A 27,041-nucleotide genomic window follows, 5' to 3' on the forward strand; every position below is an offset into this window, starting at 1 on the left:
GGCTCAGATACTTAGCACCACACCCAGAAATAATAACTGGCCGTGTAACCTTAAGCAAGTTACTTAACCCCAATTGCTTAAAAAAAAAAAAATAACGTATGGTCACAAGTAAGAAAATTCGAGTCTCACTGGTTCAAGAATTAACATGCAAATAATCTTACTTTCCCAAGTTATAAGTGGACATCTCACAAGCTTAGACTATGAACTTGGTCTAGTTAGTTTCCCCTAGACATAGTCCAATAGCCTTCATCCTTGTGCCATGGCTTTCTGCCCCCTTAATCCTATCATCGCTCAGGCTACAAAAGTAGAAATCTTAAATGGCACACACAAAAATTCCTCCTACTAAGAAAAGATCTAAGAACTTACTCAGTGGTGCTGGTTCTTTGTTATCAATAATTTGTGGTTGCTGTTGTTAGTCGTTTTCCAACTCTTCGTGACCCTATTTGGAGTTTGCTTGGCAAAGACATTGGAGAGGTTTGCCATTTCCTTCTCCAGCTCGTTTTACAGATGAGGAAACTGCTGTTGTCAATAATGCTACCTAACAAATTGGAACACATAGCCAATTGGGAGGATGAAAATTTGTTCAAGCAAACCTATGATCCAGCTATTTGGACAAAGATGGAAATAGTGAATCTAGGACTAGATGTTCTGGTTTTCAGTGGTGTAATGTTAATAGGATATAAGCTCTTCCCTGCCCATTAATAGGCCTCACATGGAGCCCATTAAGGGAAGCTTGCTTAGGGGAGGTTTGCTAGTAGGAAGGCTTTCACACCTTTTGCTAATATCTAATTAAGCAGTCATGAGGGTTGTGATGCCTTCTGGATCTGAGAAGTGTATATATATATATAATCTGAGTTGGTATTTTGCTTCATAGGCTCTCTCATGAGAAGGATCTTGTGATTCCCTGGTGGAGATTCCAAGTGGCCTATATTCAGGGCCCCCCCGACTGCTCGGATGTAAAGGCTCTCTTGATCCAGGGAGGTATATAAAGTGTGTAGTTGATTCAGACAGTCAGAAACCTATCTGTTGGTCTTTATTTCTCTACTTGTATTTTCTCTGAAGTTCAGGATACTAATTTTCCCTCTGAACTAGTGAATGCAATTAAAAAGATTGCTGACCCCTTAAAGAGCTGTTTTTCCTAGTAAAGCAGCTCTAAGGACCTGTGCTAGCAGCCATCCTGGGGATGCTGGTGTGATTGCCACTACAAATGGATACATATTCTCACTATGGTTGGTGACGAAACATTAAGTTGTTAAAGTTTAACTTAAAACAATATGTGAAGACAACAGTGTGTGCAACTTTAAAAGCTACAAATTGGCTTGTTCAAATAAGCTCTTGGTATAAAAAAAACAGGAAGAAGATAGCAATTCTGACTCTGATCTTCCCTAATACTTCCAAATGTTTCCTCAGCCTATAGGAGTTTCCATAATAAAGAGGCCAAGACAGAAACCACCTCATTTATTAACTTCTTGATCTCCACATGAAGCAGAGAACATGGCAGCTCCTAAACTCTGGTTAAGAACATAAATTCATTTGCAAAACATTATGGTGCAGAATGATGAAAGATCTGAGCTTTATTAACTCATAAAACATAAAAGCAACAGAGAGAAAAAGAAGACTGAAAAAGAAACTTGGCAGGAGGCTCAATTAAACCAAATAACTCAATTCATCCTAAGATGATTCAACAGGAAAGAGGGCAACAAAGAAATGGTAAATGCAGTTTCACAAGCATTTAAAAAGCGAACCATTCTCATCATCAATGACAGCTGAAACATCACATTTAGACTATAACACCTTAGTATCCAATGCACTATGTGCTAAGGAGACAGAGAGGAGACTAAAACTCTTTTTGCCCTCAAAGTACTTGCATTTTACCAGAATGGCTACTTTTAAAAATAAAAAATTCTTATGAGGATTATATATGTGTATATGTACACATATTTGTATAAAGAATATCCATGATAAAAATATGATAAGGGAATAGGTATACTTTCACAAATGATATCCCATAGCAGATGAGGTCTGCTTACTCAAGCAATTTCTTATAACAGAGCCTCAAGGAGACAGAAGTATGCAAGGGAATGGGGGAAAAGCATACACAGCTGCCCATCATGGCTTAAGCTGATTTAAGAGCATCAAGACATACTCTTAAAACTGATGTTAGAGAATTTGTGGTAATTGACAAATGTCAATTGGTGTGCGAAGTATGCAAGGAAATTTGGGAAGGAGAGTGTAGTTGAGAGAGGAAAAGGAGTAAAAAGACTAAGGACCCTGTAAGTGGGAAATCAAGAAGGGGAAAAGGTAGGGAGAGAGGATTCTGTCAGTAGAATGGTACTTGATACTTGAAGGCAAACATTATATTATTTTTAATCTTTGTGACAGAAATACTTAGGATAGGGCCTTGAACACAGTAAATATTTAAGTTTGTTGAATTTGACCAAGTTGAAAGTGAAGTATCCAGGAACCCCAGGAATCATATAAGTTTAGGGTTGAAGGAAAGAGTCTATTGAGGTGAAAGGGAAGAAACTTTGATATGAAGGAATTTTAGGGTTAGACTGACACAGTTCTTGTGCTTTCTTCCAACAAGGTACCATTAATATATCAAGATTTCCATAAATACAAAAATATTTATACCAGCTATTTTTATTTTAGCAACAAACTGAAATCTAAGGGGGGGTACCCATCAATTTTGGAATAGCTAAACAAAGTGAGTGTAATAGAATACTATTGTGTTGTAAGAAGTGACAAAAGGGATGGTTTCAGAGAAACCTGGGAAGGATTGTATGAATCGATGTAATGTGAAGTAAACAAAGCTAGGAGAACAATTTATGCAACAGCATTGTAAAGACAACCAACTTGGCACCCCACACCTGTGAGATTGGCAGAATTGACAAAAAAGGAAAATGACAAATCTTGGGGAGGCCTGTAGAAAATTAAGCACGTTAAGGCACTTTTGGTAGGGCTATGAATTAATTTAACCAATATGGAAAAGCAATTTGGAACTACTCCTCCCATCCCACCTCCAAAAATACTAAACTGTGCCTACCCTTTGGCCCAGTGATACTCTCACTAAGGCTACACCTCAAAGAAAGCAAAGAAAGGGGGCCGCTAGGTGGTGCAGTGAATAGAGCACCAGCCCTGGAGTCAGAAGGGCCTGAGTTCAAATGCGGCCTCAGACACTTAACACTTACTTGCCCTGTGACCTTGGGCAAGTCACTTAACCCCAATTGCCCTCCTCCCCTTCAAAAAGAAAAAAAAAGAAAGCAAAGAAAGAGGGAAAAAGGTCCACGTGTACAAAAGTATTTATGGTAGCTCTTTTTGTAATATCGAAGAAGTGGAAATTAAAGGGGTGCCCATAAATTGGGGAGTGACAGAACAAATTATAGTATATAAATGTAATACTATTATAAGAAATGGAAAAAGGACAAGTTCAGAGAAATCTGGGAAAACTTGTATGAATTGATACAGATGGATTTTTTTTAATTTAATTTATTTTTTTAATTAACAAAATATTTTTTCTCCTTCCCAACTCCCTCTATGGGAAAAGAAAAAGGGGTGAAAAGAAAAACTAAACCCTTGTAACTAATCTTCCTAGTCAAGCAAAATGAATTCTCACATGAATTACTTTTGAAAATGTAGATCTCATTTTACATCCAGAATTTATTGCCTTTCTGTCAGGAAGGAAGTAGCATGCTTTATCACTGTTCCTCTGGAATCATGGTCGATCGTTGCATTGTTTGTAACTCTTTCAAAGCTGTTGGTTTCCTCAATGCTATCCTTGTTGTATAATTTTTTTTTACCAGTTCTGCTCACTTAACTCTGCATCAGTTCATACAAGACTTCCCAGGTCTCTGAAACCATTCATTTCACCATTTCTTAAGGTACAGTAACATTCCATTACTTTCATACACTATAATTTGTTCAGATATCCCTCAATTGATGGACACTGTCTCAGTTTCTAGAACTCTGCTACTACAAAACATTGCTGTAAATATTTTGTACATATGGGTCTTTTTCTTCCTTTCCCTATCTCTGGAGTATAAGCCTAGTAGTAGTTTCAATGGGTCAAAGAGCAAGCTCAGTTTAGTCACTTTCTGGGCATAGCTCCAAATTGCTTTGGAGAATCACTAGAGCAGTTCATAGCTCTAACATCAGAGCATGAATGTGCTTGTTTTCCCACAGCTCTTCCTGCTACGTGTCATTTTCCATTTCGTCATCATTGTGAATCTGATGATTGTGAGATGGTGTCTCAGTTTCTTTAACTTGCATTTTTCTAATTATTAAGTGACCTGAAACACTTCCCACCCCCCCCCCGCATAGCTATTGAGAGCTTGACTCTCTTTCTTAGAAAATGGGTTAGTCATATCTTTCATCTACTGAAGAATGGAACTGATATAGAAAGAAGTGAGCAAAAGCACAATAAAAATTTATATAATAACATGAATGTAAAGACAAAGAACTTTGAAAGACTTAAAAGAACTGATCTATGCATTGATTGAACAACCACAATTCAGGGACCAATGATGAAACATGCTGCCTATCTCTTCTTTTTTTTTTTTTAAAGCAATCGGAGTTAAGTAACTTGCTCAAGGTTACACAGCCAGTTATTTCTGGGTGTGGTGCTAAGTATCTGCACCCGGATTTGATCCCCAGGTCATTCCGACTCTGGAGCCGGTGCTCTTACTCGCTGAGCCACCTGGCCACCCCATTGCCTATTTCTTGAGAGAGAGGTAATGTACTCAAGATGCAGAATAAAACATAATTTTTTAACATGATCAATTTGTTTTGGAATTTGTTTTGTTTGACCATAAATATTTGTAATAAGGGTTTTGTTTCCCTTTTGTTTTCCAATGGGATGGGTGTGGGAAGGGAGAAGGGAGAGAAAAATAGATGCTTATAGATAGGGAAAAAAAATAAATCACTGCTCAAAAAGAGATGATGCCTACTTCACCTCCCAAAAATACACACTGAGGGATTCAAGGTGGCCCATCCTATGTTGTTAGGAAGTTATTTTTTATTTTGTAAGATCATCTGCTCTCTTGTAACGTCCACTAACCTAGTTGTGCTGAGCTGACAGAGTGTCACTATGTTTTGCTAGGAATATTTAAAAACAGGTCTTGAATTAGTCAAGTTACTAGGGACCTGGAGGCAGTATTAAGAACTGGCTTTTAAGCTAGACTTTTCTCTAAGCCCATGATTCCCATATCCCCCCATATAGGGAGCAATTTGGTAGAGTGGAGAACCTGTCACATACTCCATCACAACTTTGCATCTGAAGTATCTCCCATAGGGCTTTATAAATAGAAATCCCTTCATAAATATGTGTTGAATAAGTAGCTGAATTTCACCTGGGGCCAGATGCTCAAGCCAGTTCAGTGACATTCTGCTGAGTGCTTGTGTACTTACCAAGTAAGCATAGATGCTGTTCATCAGACTCTGCCTCTTCTAGGCCTTTGAGGAAACGGCTATTGACCTTGATAATATCATCAATGTTTGAGAATATCACGTCCAAGTCTCCCTCTGGCAACTAAAAGGCATAGAGATCACAAAAGGAGGTCAAAAGCATAGATATGAAATAAGTCAAGGTCTTTTAAACTAATGAACTCTGGAAAAGATTATGATGAAACTCAACAGTTTGACAAAATCTATTGATAACATAATAAAAGCTAAAGATTTGGTGACAAATGTAAATATTTTATTAAATATTAAAATAATAACAGAATGGAGGAAATAAAAAAATAAATTTTTTAGAAAAAGGTTTTTTTTAAGGTTTTTAAATCAATGTAGACAGCAGTCATTGATACGGAAGACAGAGTAAAGTGTGAAAACTTAAGTGTCAAGATTCCCAAAGACTGTGTATAAGAAGATAATATGACCACTGTGTTACATTAAATTATACAAGAAAATTTACCATAAATATTGAAAACAAGGGATAGATTGGGTAGAAGCCTGATGCAGTAGATTTAGAGTCAGAAGAGTTGGATTTGAATTATGTATCTGCCATTTATCAGTCATGGTCCCAGGCAAGTCAGTTAAATTTTCTTGGCCTTTCTTAGTTCCCTCAACTGTAAAATGAGTGAGTTGAAATATACAAGCTAAAAGGTTCCTTCCAATTCTAAATCTAAAATTCACATGATAATCGAATATTAACCCCAAATTTAATTCATCTAGACATATTATTATTAAACTTCAAGACTCAAATTATAAGGAAATTATTTCATAAGCAATCAGGAAACATATATTAAAAAACACCAATTCTAATTGTTCAAGATTTCTCTACAATTAAAAAAAATGACAGAAGCAGAAATGTGATATGCTTAATGTTTAATGTTTAAATGTTCATTTAAAATCAATTTCTCAGCAAAGATAAGCACTCTTTTTGGAGAATGAAGGTGGTTCACCAAGTAGTTAAAGCATAAGAAGAGGCAGTTTTCAAAAGAAGAAATGTAAGTTAACAATGATATGAAACAATGTTCTGAATCATTAATAATAATATTTTAGGTACTCCATAGCTATCAGATCGTCCAAGACAAAAAAACTAAACAGTAAATGTTTGAAGGACAATGTGAAGACAAGCATACTAATTCTGTTGATAGAGCTATGAATTAGTCTGAAAAATAATTTGGAATTATTCTAGAAAAGTCACTAGATACTATTCATCAGTCAATAAACATGTATTAAATGCCTACTATGTGCCAGGAGTTGTCCTATGAGTTGGGCAAGACCAGAGTTCAAATTTGACTTCAAACACTAGCTATGTGACCCTGGGCAAGTCACCTAACCCTGTTTGCCTCAGTTTCCTCATTTGCAAAATGAGCTGGAGAAGGAAATGGCAAACCATTCCAGTTTATTTGCCAAAAAATTCCAAATGGGGTCACAAAGAATAGAACACAACTGAAATGACTGAACAAGTTGTGCTATGAAAAAGAAAGCCTCTGCCCTCAAGGGGCTTACAGTCTAATGGGGGAAAGACAATATAAAAAAAGAAAGCTGAAAAGCAGGTACCAGGCAGGGCCAGCAGAGAAGGCAAAGAAATCTAAAAGGAGTGTAGCTAGGTGGGAAAGGAGGAAATGTCTAAGGAAATGAGAGACCACTAATATGTGACAAAGATTTTGAACCATCGTTAGGAATACACCCAAAGTACGTAAATGTTTAGATAAAGTGAATGGTACCATATTTACAAAAATATTTAGAGCAGTACTTTTTGTGATTGCAAAAAAACGTAAACAAAATAATCATCCATCACTTGGGAGATGGTGGAACAAATCGTGTTATACGAATGTAGTGTACCATAAGGAATGATAGGTAAAAAGAATTCAGGGAAACTTGGGAAAACTTGTATGAACTAATACATACTAATGTAAGCAGAAAGGAGAGAATATTTTGCACCATGATCGATATAAGAAAGAAAAAAAATATTAAAAGACACCAAAACCCTGATCAAGGCACTGAAAAATCTTCACATATCTTTTCCCCACAGAGAGATGGTAGCTGATAAACTGTAGAATGAGTCATATGTTATCAGATATGGCCAATATGTTGGTTTGATTTAATTATGCTTTTTTTCTAATAAGGGAAGACTAGGCATATTTCAGGGAGAAGGGTTATTGGGAAATGGGTCAATATGCTTTTTAAAGCATCAATAAAACTTTCTTAAAAGATGAAAGGTAACAATTTTTAAAGCTACGTGCACTTGAGAAATTTATAGAGGGAAGGGCCAACCTTAAAAGAGATTTTGATTTATAGAACCTGAAAAGCACAGAGACTTTGGGTAAGACTTAGGTATCAAAGTTAAATATTTTGAAAGAAAAAAAGGAACAAGTAAGATGGCAGAGGATGGAAAACGTGAGGAAAGGAGACAATCTCAGGGCGAACAAGTTTGAATCATTTAATAATTATAGTTGTCAATATGTCAAAAAAACAACAACAAAAATCCTCACAACCTCAGTTGGATTATATGCAAGCATAAAAACTATTAAAACATGTTAAAAGGATTGAAGGAAAAAAATGTTTACTTCAGCTCTAAAAGGGAAATACATTTCTACACAAAAGCAAATAAATTATTCAGAACAAGGTAGAGATATTCAATTTTATAACAATGAAAAGTTTCCAACATACATATATAATAAATATATGACTAAAAAAGAAAAAAATTAGGGAAATGTTTATGGCAAATATAACAGAAAATGAAAAAAATTAACAACCACCTTAATGTCTAAAATTTTAAAGAAATTGATGAAAATATTCAAGGGCAAAACCCAAATACATAAATGGCAGAATGAATACATTAATTATATATTTATCATAGTTTACAAAAGAAGAAACACAAATTGTAAATTATCACTTTAAAAAAGCACTCAACTTTACTAATAATAAAAATTAAAGAAGTCTGAGGTACTACCTCACACCTATCAGATTGGCCAATATGAAAGAAAAGGAAAATGACAAATGTTGGAGTGGATGTGGGAAAATTGAGACACTAGTGTACTGTTGGTGGAGTTGTGAACTGATTCAACCATTCTGGAAAGCAATTTGGAACTATGTCCAGAGAACTCTAAAATCACGCAAACCTTGACCTAGTAATACCACTACTATGTCTGTATCTCAGAGATCACAAAAAAGAGAAAAGGACCTACATTTACAAAAATATTTATAGCAATTCTTTTTGTGGCCAAGAACCAGAAATTGAGGGGATGCCCATCAACTGGGAAATGACTGAACAAGTTGTGGCATGTGATTGTGATGGAATATTATTGTGCTATAAGAAATGGCAAGCAGAAAAACCTGACACAAAATGAAGTGAGCAGAACCAGGAAAGCATTGTACACAATAAAAGCAATGCTGTACAAAGATCAACTGCAAATGACTTAGTTCTTCTTAGCAATACAATGATCCAAGACAATTCCAAAGGGCTTATGATGAAAAATGCTATCCACTTCCAGTGAAATAAGTGATAGAATCTGAATGAAGATTGAAGCATATGTTTAAAATTTTTCTTTCAAAACATGACTAATATGGAAATATGTTTTGCATGATGACACATCTATAACCTATATTAAATTGCTTACCTTCTCAAGGAAAAGGGAGGGAAGGGAGGGAGAGAACTTGGAACTCAAAAATTTATAAAATGAATGCTAAAAATTGTTTTTACACCTAATTGGGGGAAATTAAATTTTTTTTTTAAAAGAAGGCAAAGGGGCAGTTAGGTGGTGCCATGAGTGGAGCACTGGCCCTGGAGTGAGGAGGACCTGAGTTCGAATTCAGCCTCAGACACTTAACACAAAGACTAGCCATGTGACCTTGGGCAAGTCAATTAACCCCAACTGCCCTCCCCCGCAAAAAAAGCAAAAAAAAAAAAGATTTAAAATCATTTAAGGTGTGGCTAGATGGCGCAGTGAATAGAGCACCAGCCCTGGAATCAGGAGGACCTAAATTCAAATCTAGCCTCAGACACTAGACTAGCTGTGTGACTTTGGGCAAGTCACTTAACCCCAATTGCCCTCCAAAAAGTAAAAAAAAGGCAAAAAAATATTGATGTGATTCAGTTACTCCAGAAATATATTGATTTGAGGGTAGCAGACAAAGTTCTCACATGTAAAAAACTAACAGATAAATTAATGTACTTGGACAATCTAATAACAGTCACATTAGCACCCTCTACTCAACTTCCCCCTTTGTTACTATCACTGTACAAATGAAAAAGGGTTATTCAAGACTAAGGATCATCTTCTAATTTTTCTGGGTTTCCTGGCTTTCTCTTGACATGGAATTAATCACACCTCAACTAAATAGCTGCTAATGAACTTCTCAACTCTTAGCTAGATTGATCCTGAGATAGCAGGGACAATTTATCACCAACACCACACGAAAGGTTTTTCTAGGTTAGTGGAATTGGCAGAATTTAAACTCCATTAGTATAGTCATAAACTCAGAGTCCATTGGATGCTATGGTAAGAGATTAGAATTTATGGGGAGAAACAAACAAGAATATCAATGAAGAATTAGTATTTTAAGAAGAAGAAAATTCAATTCAATTCAAATATTTATTAAATATCTACTTTGTACCTGGGACACTGCTAGATCCAGGGGACATGAAGACAAAAAAAAAAATTTGAAATAACCTCTCCCCTAAGAGAGTTTTACATTAATATTGGGAGGGAAGGACAACATGCATATAGAAAATTAAATACAAAATGCAAAGTAATTTACATGGGAAGATGAATATTGAATATTTGTAATCAGCAGAACAGGGGTCACAGAGGGCACGATGAAAGGATAGGGTAGAGTAGGAGGGAGAGGATAAGTCTGGCATGGATAGATATGAGGGAGTAAGGAATTTGGGCAGTCTAAGACAGCATTCTGAGTAGGGCCATATGGCAACTGATTGTCACCATCTTCAAAAAATAAAGATAATGTTGATTTTGTTTTTAGGAAATCTGTTAAGCTTTATCACTTTCTGCGCTAAGTTATTTCTTCTCTTTCAATCATTTCTTTAAGAGCTTTTATTTCATTTTTAACCTCCTACTTCATTATCTTCTGTCGATTCATGCAGTCCTTGTAGAAAGTCCATTTTTCCCTTTGAGTTTGTTTGCAGTTGTTATGGAGTTACTCAATCCTTCTTTGGAGAGAATCTTTAGATTTACAATAATTTTTTATACTAGTCAGTGTTTTCTTTGACTCACCTGCCTCTCTAGCTTTTGTTCCTGAGATAGGGCTTTATGACGGGGCCAGGCTCTACTCTTGCTATACTTTTGGGTGGGGTGGTCAGCCCTGCTTGGTCTTGCCTTGGGGTTCTGTGCTGGTCTCTATCTCCTGGGGTTAGCCACTTACCCCATTTTTGAGGTCCAGAGCATTAAGATATTCAGTGTTCTCTCTGACATGTCAGAAAAGGGTATTAAGGACCTCAGGGTCAAGGAGCTTGAGTAATCCTGGTTAGAGCACTGCAATTGCCATGCTGGTCACTACCTAGAGCTACTCCCTGGCACTCCCAAGGATCCCACCCTGGGATAGGGTTTATCTAGCTTCCTTCATTATCCTAGGGTTTTCTAGGGGGAGCCTTTTAGCCTTACTCCCTTTAGTTACAAAGCCTTGCAGGCCACATGTGTTCCTGGCCATTTCTGGGTCCCTTCCATCTGCAATTTTCCAATTCTTTGACAATTGTAACAACTTACATTTTGGAAATCACATAGGCCAACCCTCTCATTTTGTAGATGAGGAAACTGAGGCCCAGAGACTTTTGATTTTATAAAGGTTTCACAAATAATAAGTAGCAGAACCAGAATTCAAGAAGTCCCCCAACTTCAAATTTAGAGCTCTTTTTGCAAAATTAGAAGATTGATCTCTAAAGATTAATGTTTGTATTTTATGACTGCTGATCCCTGATTTTAAAAAATAGAGAAGAGAAAAAGAGCCCCGTCATCTGAGTCTTAGATGGTCAATTTATACGTGTAAATGCTGAGTTCAGTTCTAGGAGCTACTTAGCTACAGTGACTAAACATCTTAAAAAGGTTGGATTACCCTCAGGAAAGTCAATCCACCTCCCTACCTTTTCTCTAAAGTATAGACCAATCCTTATTGGTTTGGGGAAAAAAAAAAACTTACCCAGATTAGGCAAGCTCTAGCTCTATTTGATACCAGGCCTCAAACACAAAGAACAATGGTGGGTACAAGGAGAACAGGAATGACGACTACCTTGGCTCACTACCAGGACTAACTTTATAGGATACAGAACTGAACCCAAGAACTGAACCCAGGACCGAAGAGATCTAAAGACAATCCCCTGTTCATACAGCATTCTATATAGTAGGTGGGACTAGACAATCCCTTCCCACACTGAGGTTGCTTTTTAAAAGTTTTTTTTTTATATCTTTTGTTTTCTGTATCACATTCATTTCCAAGCTGTATCACTTTCCCCACCCCCTCACTGATCCCTCCCTTGTCAAAGGAAAACAAAAACAGTTGAATGAAACCAAGAAATGTTGCTGACCAATTGTAGGTGCTTTCATGCTTTGGTTATTTCAGTCTCACAAAACAGGTTTAGCTTCTCAAGCAACATGGTTAGGTATTCATTTGGGGCACGAGATACCAAGGTCTAAGGGGTTTACATGTCTCTACAGTGCCCAGTTAACCTCAAAGCTAGCAGCTTGTCAGTATTATCCGTCCAGAGCAAACCAAGACATTTCTCAGCTTTATCCAAAGACTGTTCATGAGTATTTATATATGCTTTTCTAAAGAGCATCTAAAAAAAGCCTCCTACCCCTGTTAGCACCTATTCACACTTCTACAAATTTCCTGTTCATCTAGTTTGGCAGCTTCTAATGATAACAGAGAAGTCTAGTTTCCAACATCAGCTTGTTGATAGTTCTGCTGTGCTCTGATCAGATCAGACACGGAGTATTGGGACAGTTCTAGGTTCCGTGTTTTAGAAAACCATTGGCAGGCCTGCGTTTATAAGAGAAAGAGAGACAGAGACACAGAGAGAGAGAGAGACAGAGAGAAAGAGACAGAGAAGGTTGATAAAGAGATACAAAACCATACCCTACTTTTGCTATGTCCATAGAAACCTTGGGAGACCTTGATAGTGGAGATACTACCCAGAATTTCCCAGTTCATGTGGTCTTGACTTTATCTGGGACAAACTAACTAGAGTTTTCAGGTACCCTGACACTAGACTTTAAAGGGGCTCTTGCAGAAAAAAGGAAGAAGCCATCACAGTCAACTTCAGGGGAGTTAGCAGGAATAGCAGACAGAAGGTCAGAATGGAACAGATCAGTATGGAAGAGGACGAGGTCTGAAATAGAAGACAGTGACTGTATGAGGATTCTGAGGTCCTATACAGGGCTTGTATTGCTGACCCAGATACAAACTGGAAAGATAAGACAATAACCTTCTCTCTTCTATCCTCACTCCAGAGAGGGGCTAAGTTTTCCTGCTTGCTAGTCAATTTCTTCACTTCCTATATCTCAATCTCCTTTTCCAGATGTTTCAGTCAATACTGAAAATATTGATTCCCACACACACACACTTAATTTTATGTTTATGTCATTTAATCGGTAATTCTTTATTTATTTTTTTTTTTTTTTGCTTTTTGGAGGATGAAAGGCAGAGCAATTGGGGTTAAGTAACTTGCCCAAGGTCACATGGCTAGTAAGTGTTAAGTGTCTGAGGTCGGATTTGAACTTAGGTCCTCCCGACTCCTAGCCACCCCCAATTGGTAATTCTTTATAAAGAACTTGTTGACCAACAAATCTTAGTGATTTGCTAAGGTTATTGGATGCATAAAGGGCTGAAGACAGAAGAGAAAGAATGTTTTGCTCAGAAAAGTTGAGATGGGGGTATAGAGCCAAAGAGAATGAATCCTGATGTTATTATCCTTGTCATTCAGGGGTACACATGAACCTTATTAGCTATCTGAGACCAACAAAAATATCCCCAGAACATGAGTCAGAAAGTCTGTGACCTGGAAAGAACAACCACTTTTAGTCTGTAAGGCCTTGAGTGGCAGCTCCCTTTCCAGCCTAGTCCCAGGGAGGAAAGGGTAAAGACACTGACCATGTGTCACCCTTTGTAGGAGCCCTAAAATATATTTTAGGCATTTATCAGTGCCTGGAGCTTTAGGGCCCCTGCCCCCTGTCATGAGTTCCCCCTTGTGGTTAAATAAATATAGGGTGGAAGAACTAAGGCTGTTTAATCTAGGTTAGGGAAGATTTGCAAGCGAGGGAAAGAGACATAATAGGTATCTTCAAGCATATAAAGTGTTCTCAAATGGAAAATAGATTAGGCTTGCTCAGCTTGGCCCCAGAGGACATAATTAGGACCAGTGGAGAGAAGCAGCCTTCAATTCAACATAAGGAAAAACTTCCTAAAAATGCAACCGAATTCTTTGAGTTTCTGTGAGAGAAAGTTATAGAAGAAACAGAAGACTCAAGAAGGAAAAGAAGAAGGAAATTGGGAAGACAAGGTAAGTAAGAACACGTAAGTGAAGTAATTAGAGGGTAAAGCAAATTGAGAGAGTGGATTGGTAGGTGGAGAAAACTAGTAAAAACAAATTGAAGGTTGGCATTAGGCTGAAGGGTAGCAGATACTACAATAGTTGATAATGAGACTAAGGAAATGAATTTGAGTGGGGTTATCAAGTACTTAAGAGGTGATAACTAGCCTAAAAGTTTTAATGAGATACTTAGCTTGAGACATAAACCCTTGAAAGCATTCTGAAAGAAAGAGAGAAAGACAGAAAGACAGAAGGAAGAAAGAAAGAAAGAAAGAAAGAAAGAAAGAAAGAAAGAAAGAAAGAAAGAAAGAAAGAAAGAAAGAAAGAAAGAAAGAAAAAAGAAAGAAGGAAGGAAGGAAGGAAGAAAGAGAGAGAGAGAAAGAAAGAAAGAAAGAAAGAAAGAAAGAAAGAAAGAAAGAAAGAAAGAAAGAAAGAAAGAAAGAAAGAAAAAGAAAGAAAGAGCCTGAGAATCTCAGAAATTTCAGAAGTAACTTGAATCAACTGTGCAATGTCTGTATCTCTTCCACAGCTGGATAACTATTTATTATCTGTGTTCCAAGTGTAGGTTGATTTTCCTCCTAGAGAAGAAGGCAATAGGACTCAAAAATACCTATCTAAGCTTCAGCTTGTTAGGAAGAATGAAATATTCCTTAAATAAACAGAAGCAAAGCGCTAATGGGGCTGGAGGAAAGGGATCTGAAGTCAGAGAAGAGAGACTTGACCCCTGTCATGATGTTGGAAAGGGAAAGAGTATTCCACAACAGAGAAAGGGAAGGAAAAGCACAATTAAAGTTAAAAAAAAAAAAAATTTGAGGCACTTCCTGAAGAGGAGGGAGCTGGATATTCTAAGGAGGAACAAACTTTTTTGTAACTCACCCCCCCAAATGAAGAACAGTAACTGAGACAAAATTCAAGAAAGAAGCCAATAGTATTTGAGGTATCAAATATATGGCCTACAAGTGCCCAGAGCTGAAGCAACAAATAAAAAGATCCACAAGGATATGAACTGGATCTCACTAGTATTCTTGAGATTTGGTGAAATGAAACCATGGCTTTGGATGGACATATCTTATTCATAACAAACAAGATAGATGAGTGTTTATGGAGGAGTTGGAGAAAAGGGTAGTATTGTGTATTAAGAAGGTATACTCATGTGAGAAAATACAGAAGCCAGAAGGAAAAAGCATAATGGAGAATATTTAAATTTAAACTAAGATCAATTCAGTGAGAAACAGAAGTGATTTGTTTCCCACTAGAATATAGTAAGAAAGTACCCAGTTGCCCTTGATGAATTCAACTTATCTGGCCAAAATAAGCTACATCTTCAGGTTCTACATGAATTGTCAGTGATATCTGAAAGAACATAGAAAATGGGAGAGGTGCCCCAAGATTGGAGAAGGATAAATGTCACAATTTTCAAAAAGGGAAGAGAACAGAGCCTGTAAACTATAGGCCAGTGAACCTAACTTTAATTTTTGGGAAAATTATAGAATGGACCATTAAAGAGATGGTTGGCAGACACTTAGAAAAGGAAGCAGTGATTACAATGAACCATTACGGTTTTATCAAGAACAGGCCATGACAAACTAACCTTATTTTCTTTTTTTTCTTTTAATAGACAAGTAGATGAAGGGAATGCTATGGATATAGTTTTTTGCCAAAGTCTTGGTCAAGTATATCATACTATTATTGTGGAGAAGATGGAAAGATACAAATTAGTCAATAAAGTAATTGCCTAGGTACAGAACTGGTTGGATGTTTAGATTCTAAGAGTAGCTGTTAATGATTCAATGTCATAGTGGCAGGAGGTTTCCAGTGGAATACCCCAGTGATCTGTACTGTTTAACATTTTTATCAATTATTCAAACAAAGGCATAGATGACACATGCTCATTTTGCAGATGGCACAAAGCTGGAGGGGTAACTAATGCATCAGATGGCAGAGTCAAGACTCAAAAGCAGCTTAACAATTCTTGCATAAACAAAACCAATGCAGTTAAAGTTAGAAGGAAAACAGCTAACAAGGAAAATAAAAATCTTTACAGAAAGTTTTGTTGATAAGGGTCTTGTATCCAAGATACATATATCAGGAACTGATTCAGACTTACAATAAAAAGTTATAACAAGAGCTATTCCCCCAACAGATAAATGGTCAAAGGATATAAAAAGGTAGTGTTTAAAGGCAGAAATCAAAGCTATCTACAAGCAAAAAAAATGCTACAAATAAGTAACAATTAGAGAAATAAAAATTAAACAACTCTGAGGTTCTCCCTCACACCCTTCAGACTGAAAAAGATGACCAAAAAAGCAAAATGACAATTGTCCAATGGGCTTTGGAGAGTTACAGTTTAAGAAGGAGATTAAAAAAACTGTAGTGTCTGTAGGATTGCAAAAAGGATAGAGAAAAGCTTTAGTCTACGTTTCATGGGCATCAATTAAAAGAACTAAGTGTGTTTACCTCGGATAATAGAAGCCTTGGAGAAGAGAGGGGAGCCATGATGGCTGTCTTCAAGTATTTGAAGGGTCATCATGTGGAGGAAGGACTAGACTTGCTCCATTTGGCTCAACCACAAAAACAGGAACAAGTGGAAGTTACAAAGAGGCAAATTTAAATCTGAGGTCAAGATAAACTTCCTAATAATCAGAGCTCTCCAAAAGTGGATGGGTTGGGCCTTGAGAGGTGACGAGTTCTTCCTCCCAAGAGAGTCTTCAAGCAGAGGTTGGATGACCAGTTGTCAGGTAGATTATAGTTGGAATTCCTTTCATGCATAGGTTAAACTGGGTGGTTGCTAAATTCTGTGATTTTGAAGAATGGGCCACGACAGAAGATAATAGCAAATAATAATAATAACTAACATTACACATAATACTTTGAGGTCTACAAAGCACATTTACAAACTGTTCTCATTGGGACACTCCTCGCAACAATCTTGTGGGGTAACTACTAAAGGTATTATTATCCCCATGTGACAGTTGAGAAAATTAAAGCTCAGAGAGGTTAATTGGCTTGCCCATCATCACATAACTAATAAGTATCAGAGGCAGGATATACACCCAGGTTTCACCAAACTAAATGGTGTTGCTAACAGTAGTAAGTTCCTTGTCACTGGAAACTCTGAAACAAAAGCATCGCTCCCAGCCTGTACTTCTCCCCAAATAAGAGATGACAGGGAGGGGATTCCTGCCTTAGCACAGAAGTTAGACTAGATCTCCAACTCCAAGTTTCTATGGCAGTCAGTAAGGATCAGTCTTTTTCCTAAAGCTAGGGGTGATGATGGACATTTTATTTTAGCATAGAAATCTCACTTCATCACAGCATATTCATAAGGCAGTAAGGTACAGAATGGGTCAGGAATCAAAAAAGGTCAAATTATCTTTTGGCAAGGACTTCGTTGAGTAGGTAGGTAAGAGCTCCCGCCCTTCTAGGAAGATGGAGTGAGCCACAACAACCCCTAAAAAATCATAAAATTAAGAACTACAAGGAATCTCAGACATCATTTAGATTAATTTCCTCGTTTTATTTTCCTTTTTTTTTTTACTTTGACATTATTTTCCTTTTAGAAAACAATTAAACAAAAATTTACTGAAAATGTTTTGATATAACTTCCCAACAAAACAAATGCCCAAATAAATCCCCAAAATACATCTCCCCTAAACAATTTGTTTATAAAATTGCTAACAAAAGGGAATGTGTCTTTGGGTTGTGATAGCATGATATTAACACAGACCATTGTATTGACCACAGTTTGGTTGCTTTCTTTGTAAGCCTAGCTCTTAACAGTATCCAGCACAAAATAGGCACTTAATAAATACTAATTGACAGATGTACTTAATGATTAACAGTCATAAATTCTCTTGCTCAAAATGCAAAATTTGCATTTTGTTGTCATTTTGCATGTTCTTTTGATTTTACATTGACCTCCTATGCTTCTCTGAATTCTTAATATCCACAGCAATATTCTGTTACATTCATATGCCACAATTTGTTCAGTTATTCCCCAATTGTTTGTCACACTTTCTCCCTTTACTCCCAGGTTCTTGTAATCATAGATAACACTATTTTGAACATTTTGTTCAATATGATCCTTTTCCCCCCAGAGACAACATAGTATAATAGATAAAATGTTAACCTTAGAATCAGGAAGAACTGACTTCAAATCCCCCCTCATTTAGGATTCCTGGCTGGGTGACCTTGAGGGCTAAACCTCTCTGAACCTGTTTCCTCATCTATAAAATGGGGATAACCTGTAGTCTCTTGTTCACAGGGTTATTTTGAGACTCAAATGAAACAATGCTTGTGAAGCACTTTATACAAGGTAAAGTGCTATAGAAACGTAAATTGTTCTGATGATTATTTTGCTGCCAAATAACCTCCTTGGATATAGTCACAGTCATAAATTCTCTTGCTTAAAAAAGTATTTCTAAATGAGACCCAGAGAGCACATGCAATTTGCCCATAATTACACAAGTTATAAATCGCAAAGCTAAGTAGGAAAGTGGGGACCCCCATGACTCAATGGAATAGGAAGAAGGCTCAGTTGCTCCCAGGATCTGCCTTAATTTCCCTGTTCTATATGTGAGGATAGAGTTGGAGCTTAGGAGTAGTTGGTGGTTCCTTCTCAGGGCACGAAGACCTCATTTCCTTCACTCTTGGAAGGTCACCAAGGGCTGTGGTGTCACCCCTCAATGTGACCGAGAGAATCAAATAGTAATCTGGGTACTATGATCCCTGCCTCTCCCAGCAGAAATGACCATCTTCTCTCCATACCCACATGAACATTACCTCATGTAGCTGGCTCCGGAGGTCAGAGGCACAGAGCTGGAGATGGTGCACATACTTGGCCTCTGTACTGACCAACTCCTTTGCTGCAAGTCTCTGATTCTGCTTCATTTTTTCAAGGATCCTGAGTGCCTCATCCCCTTGACTTTCATCCCCTGAGCTCTCCCCAGGAGAGGGAGGCTCACCTTCCTGGTAAGTGGCCATGGCAGGGGAACCTAAGAAATGAAAAAGTCAAGCATATTCTTCAGTTAATCGAGCCACAAACACTTATTAAGTGTCTACTTAATACTACACTGAGGATACTCAGACAAAAATGAAACAATCCCTGCCTGAAGGATTACATTCTATCAGGTGAAACAATACATACATACATAAGATACAAACAAAATAAATTCAAGGCAATTTTTTTTTGCTTTTTAAAAAAAAGGGAGGGCAATTGGGGTTAAGTGACTTGCCCAAGGTCACACAGCTAGTTTTTGTGTTAAGTGTCTGAGACCAGATTTGAATTCAGGTCCTCCTGACTCCAGGGCTCGTCCTCTATTCACAGCGCCATATAGCCGCCCCTCAAGGCAATTTTTTGAGGGGACATAGAAGGAAGACCCACACATGTAGGTGACTCTTGGAGGAGTCTCAAGCAATGTAAAAGGCAGAAATAAGGAGAGTACATTCTAAGGCATGGAGACAGCTGGTATAAAGACAGATGGGAGGTAGAATGTTATAAAGAATATGCATGGTCAGTTTGGGCTGTATGAAAGAGTGCAGAAATTCAGATTTTTTTAAGTCGTGTCCAACTCTTCATGACCCCATTTGGGGTTGTCTTGGCAAAGATACTGGAGTGGTTTGTCATTTCCTTCTCCTGCTCATTTTACAGATGAGGAAACTGAGGCAAATAGGGTTAAGTTACTTGCCAGAGTCACTAGTAAGTGTGTGAGGCCAGATTTCAGCTTCCTGACTCCAGGTCCAGAGCTCTAGCCACTGCACCACCTAGCTGCCTGCAGAAGGAAAGTAGTGTATTTTTCCAGTAAGGCTAGAAAAGTAGTTTGGAGCCAAATTGTAAAGGAGTTATGCCAAATAGAAGACTACATATTTGACAGTAGAGGTAATAGGGAACCACTGAAGTTTCTTGATCAGGGCAGTGACATGGTCAGACCTATACTTTGGGACAATCACTTTGGACATTGTCGAGGATGGAAAGATATAGGGTAACAGCTTGAGGGTACTGAAGAATAAAGTAAAGGTACCTAAGGTTTAGCCAGGGAAACCTGGGTATGTTTATAGGAAGCAGGGAATGAGCCTATATATGTAGATACTGAACACTGGAGAGAAAGGAAACACATGTCAGAGAAATATGGTAAAGAGTAAGCATGAGGGGACAGGATCAAAGGTAGAAGCAGGACAGTAGGCTTTGGTGAAAAGAGCCACCTCTTCATCAAGAACTGAAGTAAAGGAGGAGGGAATGGTTAGGGGGAGTGATGTCAAGGGGTTTTGAGATATAAAGAGGGGGAGAAGAAGAAGCACTGGATTAATGGCCTCTATATTTTCTCAATAAATAATAGGCATTGGAATTCTACCCCTTTTTCAATTAATATAATCATAGAAGGCCCAGATACCCTCAAACTGAATCAATGAACAGTGTAAACTAGCTATTCAAGAGTCTTCATAATATTCCAGCATAATGTATGAATAAGTGAATGAATTTAAGAGGATTGTAAAGTTTGGGCCACTGGATGAAAAAATATGACAGCCTATAGGAAACATCTTCTGATTAGTTGAAAGATTGAGACACACTGCTAGGCATATATATGTTAGTCCAGTTGTGGAGGTCGTTTCTAAGTTGAAGATTAAAGAGTTGGAGCCCAACACCTGAGAGGGAATCATTAGATTCTCATTCTCTTCTTAACCTATGCAATCTGGTATGACTCAATTAGCATTAGTTAACATTAATCAGATTGTTAGATTTGGCAATTAAGAAATCATTGGTGATCTCATGACTCAATCGAAACGATTCATTCCAATGTCATCAGGGATTTATTGTATAACAATCTCTTCTAAATTTTCATCATTTGTATAGCTCCAGACCACCCTTTGCCCTCAAATACTGCATCCTCTAAGCTTTCCCAACACTGCTTTCTCTTGGTTCTCCTCCTGTCTGTAGGACAACTCCTCAGTTCCCTTGGCTGAATCATCATTTGTGCTCCTCTCTCAACTGTGAGTATACCCAAGGGTTCAGTTCAATGTTCTCTTTTCCCTTCACGTTCTCACTTGGTGATCTCATCCACTCCCATGGGTTCAATTATCTTAACACAAATGATTATCTATATATCCAGCCCTAGTCATTCTCTCATGCTACAGCCCCATATCATGAACTACCTGTTGGACATTACACATCCTTGCGGGCATCTCAAATCCACATGCCCAAAAGAGAATTCATCTTTCCTAAATAACCCATCTCTTTTTCTGAACTTCCTCATTGCTGATTCAGATTCCACTACCCTTTCAGCAATTAATATTGCACCTTCCCCCTCTTACCCATCTTCACCCCATATAGTCAATTGGTGGCTAAATCTTGTGATTTCTAACTACACAACATCTCTAGCATAGGTCCCTTTTCTCCCTTCACACTTACTAAATACAGGTCCTCATCACCTCTTGAATCGACTATTACAAAAGCCTCTTGATTGATCTCCCTGCCTCATTTCTTCTCACTCCAATCCATCCCCTATGTAGCTACCAAGGTGATTTTTACCACAGCACAGGTCTGAACATGGCATTATTATCATTTTCCTTAAGTTTCACTGGTTCACTGTTATCTCTAAGACTAAATAGAAAGTTTTCTGTTGAGCATTTGAAGCACACTGGGGCTTCCTATATTTCTAGTCTTTTCATCCACTATTACCTTCTACCCACTTTCTGGTCGAGCCCCACTGACCCACTTGCTGTTCCTCATATAGGACTTCAACATCTCCTGTTTCTGTGCCTTTGCATTGATTATTCTCTATGCCTGGAATGTTCTCCCTCCTCACCTCTGCCTCTTGGAATCCATGGTTTTCTTTAAGATTGAAGTTCATTTTGGAGAGAAATCTGGAATTATGCCCAAAGAGTTATTAAACTGCCTATGCCCTTTGACCCAGCAATAACACTGCTAGGTCTATTTTCAAGGATGACTAGGGAAAAAGGAAAAGAACCTATATGTTCTAAAATGACAGCAGTTCTCTTTGTGGTGACAAAGAACTGGAAATTAAGGGGATGCCCATCAATTGGAGAATGGCTGAACAAGTTGTGGTATATGATTGTGATGTATTACATCTATAATACTGTGCTATAAGAAATTATGAACTCAATAATCTTAGAAAATCATGGATAGACTTGAATGAAATAATGAAGAGTGAAATGAGCAGAACCAAAAGAACATTGTATACAGTAACAGCAATATTGTTTTAAGAACAACTTGGAGTGAACAAGTCATTTTGGCTATTATAAATACCCAAATTTAACTACAAAGAATATGTGAAGGAAGATACTGTCTGCATCCAGAGAAAGAACTGATACGTAGAAATATGTATGAAATGGTTTTACACACACACACACATATGTATATATACATATATATGTATGTGTGTCTAATGGTAACTATCTCTAGGGCAGGAGAGGAAGAAAAAAGGGAAAAAAATAAATTTATATGGTAACTTTATTATATATTTAAAAGGAATAGCAAGTTATATAGAATAGATTTGCAGTTTCATGTGCAATCATCTTTTTTATTATGCTATGTTACAGAAATGCGCGTTTTAGTCCATAAATTAAAAATACAATTTTTAAAAAAGACTCAGAACAAGTGCCACCATCTTCATTGGGCTTTTCCTGGTCCCCCCAGCTATTAACTATTTCTTCTCTAAAGTTACCTTATATATCTACTTTCTATGTATCTTATAAATATTGTGTGTATATGCATTTGCACACACTGTCTTCCCCATTATAATATAGGCTCCTTGAGAGCAGGGGCTTTCTTCATTTTCTCTTTTTAATCCCCAGAATTTAACATAGTGCCTGGGACACAGTAAGACTCAATAAATGCTTGTTGAATGACTGAGTATAAATAATATCTTGATGGTTTCAGACAACATCTCAAGGAATCATGGAATCTCAGGTCTGAAAGGTACCTTTGAGGATTCTTAGTCCAAACTCTGACCATATGAATCCCTTCTACAAAATCCCTAGCAAGTTCCCATCCCTCTTATCAAAAGATGTTGAATTGTTTTATTTGTAAGAAAAACTACTGAACTTTAACAGATTGTAAAACCCTTCAGACAACCAAAAGGATTTTTCAGCTCACATCCAAGCTATGATCAATAGACAACAGCAGGGTTTGCTTAGCTGACAACCAAATTCCATCCTCTGATCTTTGCCTGGACCAGGAGTGGATGAAGTTTCAGTCTCAGTTTCTGGTTCCCTAGACCAACCACGGTTGTTTGTTCTAGTCCACAAAGACCCCCTGCTCTTACCTTCCTCCAACTTCTAAAGATTCCTAGTTTCACAAGTGGAGGGAGGTTCTCACCATGATTGACACAGAACTCAACCCCTGCTTCCGCTTCCCTAGTGAACAGTTTTGTACATTGCTTTGACCAAAAAATTGGGCATGATCCTCTCCACTTGTTAAATCTTTAAATGATTGTCCTAACCCTTAATTCATCAAAGCCTTTCCAGCTTGTGAGGCCCCTACCAGAGCCTCTGCTCAGCTCCACTGGCATTGTTTTAGAACCCAAGGTATTACCTCCATACCATAATGGGAAAGTGGAAACTGCCTTTACCACATCTTGAAAATAGGGTACCTGCCTAGGGCAGCAAAAGAAGTGGGGTGATATGGTGGAATAAATACTGGCTTTGAAGTCAAGAAGATCTGGGTTCAAATCCTACCTCTGACATGTATTACCTGCAGGACCCCAGGCAACTTACTTAGCCTTAATGGGCCTTGTTTCTTCACGTGTAAAATGAGGGGATTGGTGTTCCTTTGAGTTCTACATCTACGATCCTATGAACTTTGGTTAGGAGAGAAACAGTGCTCATACAGACTGTCACCACCAGTCAGTCTAGTCCTATTTGATTCCTAACACAACCCCACACCCCAATTCCTGAATCCTCCTGGGATTTGACTACAGATGCCTCCCCATTTCTGGTATGTGGCCCTACCCTGAGTTGGTAGCAAAAGTTTGCCTGCCTATTTATTACCTGAAAGTTGGATCCCACCTAATCAGAATTTATGATGATTTAACATATGTCTCAATTTTATAAATTAGATAAAATTCAATTCTAATTAGTAAGATATATGCTTCTTTATATCCAAATAGCTGATATAAAATAAAGTTTGTTTTCTTTCTGAAAGCAAGTAAGTGAAAGTCTGAATCAATAAAACTTAGTCATTAGCCTTAAGAACATGGAAGTAATAGGGGCGGCTAGGTGGTACAGTGAATAGAGCACTGGTCCTGGAGTCAGGAGGACCTGAGTTCAAATGTGACCTCAGACACTTAACACAAAACTAGCCATCTAACCTTGGGCAAGTCACTTAACCCCAATTGCCCGCCAAAAAAAAAAGCAAAAAAAGAAAGAACATGGAAGTAATTAAATTATATCCATTCAATTCATTGGAGATTTTTTTTCATTTTTAAAATTGAGAACTTAATAAGCATCAGCTAAAATGAGCACTTTCATATATATAGTAAAACAGAAAGGAACTGCAAGTCTCTGTCATTCACTTTTCAAGTCTCATTCACTCAATTTAATAAATAAAAGGAATTTTTATTAAGCACCTACTCTCTACAAAGAACATAATGCTCTGAACTAGGTCATATACCAGGACAAAATAAGACACAACTTCTGTCCTCAAGGTCAACAAATATTTACCAAGGCCTGAGTCCACCTGCCACAGTCAAAAAACAGCATGACTAAGACTTGAGAAGCATAGTCCTCAGAAGGTACCAGCTCAAGTATATCACAGTCTTTTGACCTGGGACAAGTCATTTGATTTCTTGAAGAATCTCAATTTCTTCCTCTGAAAAGTCATAGAAATTGAGAGGTAGAAGGGATCTCGGCAACCACCTAGTTTCACTCATAAGGCAGCAAGATGGCTCAGTGATCTAGTGATTCAGGACCTGGAATCAGGAAGATACCAGTTCAAATCCAGTCTTAGACATTTCCTAGCTGTATGACCCTAGGCAAGTCACTTAACCTCTGTCTGCCTCAGTTCCCTCATCTGGGTATAATAATACTTTTTTTTAAAGACATAATAATAACCCCTGCCTCCCAGGGCTGTTGTAAGAATGAAATGAGATGATATTTGTAATCCCCACTATAAAATGTCTGACAAGTCATCCAGCTTTTGTTTGAAAATTTCCAAGGAAGGAAAGCCCACTTCCTACAGAGGTATCCTTCTCAACTTTTGGACAAATCTAATTGTTAAGAAGTTATTCCTGACATTTGGTCTAAATTGGCTTCTTTGTGGTTTCCACCCATTGTTCCCCCTGGCTCTGCCCTTTGGGACCAAACAAAACAAGTTTCACCCCTTTTCCATGTGACAGCCTCTCAAACTTGAGCGCTGCTATCATGTTCTTCCTTTCCCTTTTTATGTACCTGTTTTCTCTTCTCCAGGCTAAACATCCCCAGTTTGTTCATCAGATCCTCATATGGCACAGACTCAAGGCCTTTCACCATCCTGGCTACCCTCCTCTGGATTCTCTCTCAAGCTTATCAATGTCCTTCTAAAACTGTGAGCCCAATTGTGCCTTATGTCTTGACTTGCTACAACATGATTGTTGTGAGCATGAATAGATAAAGTATATGAAAATACACTGGATAAATTGTTAAGTTCTTTAAACAGTGTAAGGGATTAAGACATTCATTCAATATTTCACTAATTCAGTCCCTGATTTCTAATGCAGACAAATGGAGTCAGAACAATATTGGCATTTTTCCTGTTACATTCTCTGGCCTGGCAAGACTTCTCTCAGAAAAGCAAAACAAAAATCCATCTCCCAAAACAGATTATATTGAACTAAGTCACCTATGGGCCAACTCACTGACTTTCTACTCTGTGCTAACTTATCTGGACAGAGCTATTAACATTCCCTTATTAACTCCCTTAGACCTGGATCTTAATCTACCAACTACATATCATCAAGAACACCAAAAGACAGTAATTTCCCCGCAAAAGAACTCAGACTTTTCTGAGTGCTAAAGGGTTCCTCTGAAATTATGTAAAAAAAATACCCTGAAAAATCAACATGCTGGAGTTGTAACTGCTATAGAGAGAAATTCATTTTAATTACACTTAACAAAGATGTACTAAAGGCCTGCTATGAACAAGGCACTGTACTGATAGGCAAGAATACAAAGATGAAAAAAAATGACAAATTCTCCTGCCCTCATCCAGGAGCCTGCAGTCTACTTGGAGAGAAATACACATGCACAAAATCTAAAATGGCATGGAGAAGAGGAGGAGACGAGATCAAGCTAGTACTCTAGGAAAATTGGAGGTAGGAAAGGCCCCTTACTGCTGGGATGAGAGTTGGGAAATATGAGAGATAGGATTAAGGAAAGCTTCATGGGGAAGGTGGCCCCTGAGCTGAGCCCAAAGGAATTGTGACAGGTAGAAATGAGAAAGAATCTGGCAGCCTTCCTGTAAAACAAAATATGTAAAGGGGAATAATGATGGTAACCCTTGGTCCAGAATTTAAAGTCTTTATAGGCTGGGCTCAATCTTGTGGTCATGCTTTACGAACACTTCTTTGGCTTCTTCCCCCACTCAGGATGTCCCTTTGGAACATCAGAACTTAAACTTATGAATAGATCTTTACAGAATGGATACATACTCTCAACTTCCATGTAAGCACTAGGGCTAACAAAATGTCAAACAAAGTACAGAAATGTAATGCTACTTTCAGTAGTGCCTCCCCGCCATAAAAAGAAACTCATTTGACCTTGCCAGAGAGACAAGTAATTCACTCTTTCAATGAGCCCCACCCACCTCACCCCAGGAACCTAAACAGTCCTCAAGATGTAGCATACTAATTACAAGTACTAGCAGAAGTTCCCAACAAAGGGGAAGCACTTGGGGAGGGGGGTGTCACTAAAAAGTCTTTAAGAACTGGAAATTGAGGGGATGCCAATCAATTGGGGAATGGCTTAACAAGTTATGGTATATGAATATAATTGAATATTATTGTGCCACAAGAAATGATGAGCAAGCAGATTTCAGAAAAACCTGGAAAGACTTACATGA

At 37.8% G+C, this 27,041-nt stretch overlaps 1 protein-coding gene across 2 annotated transcripts in view; it reads right to left on the reverse strand.

Annotated features, from left to right (window-relative positions):
- The window catches only part of ARHGEF37 (Rho guanine nucleotide exchange factor 37), a 75,423-nt gene that overhangs the window by 39,500 nt on the left and 8,882 nt on the right, over positions 1-27,041 (reverse strand). The window contains exons 2-3 of one of the 2 annotated variants that reach the window (XM_069102648.1): positions 18,773-18,984; positions 5,407-5,527 (exon numbers count right to left, since the gene is read on the reverse strand). In XM_069102648.1, coding sequence (XP_068958749.1) covers positions 5,407-5,527; positions 18,773-18,973 — 322 coding nt within the window. In that variant the 5' untranslated portion in view covers positions 18,974-18,984. The other variant, XM_069102649.1, reaches the window with a different exon arrangement.

The sequence above is a fragment of the Petaurus breviceps genome, unplaced genomic scaffold (assembly GCF_028583685.1).
Source record: "Petaurus breviceps papuanus isolate PSGF00001 unplaced genomic scaffold, PetGlider_PUasm1.0 551, whole genome shotgun sequence".
NCBI lineage: Eukaryota > Metazoa > Chordata > Mammalia > Diprotodontia > Petauridae > Petaurus > Petaurus breviceps.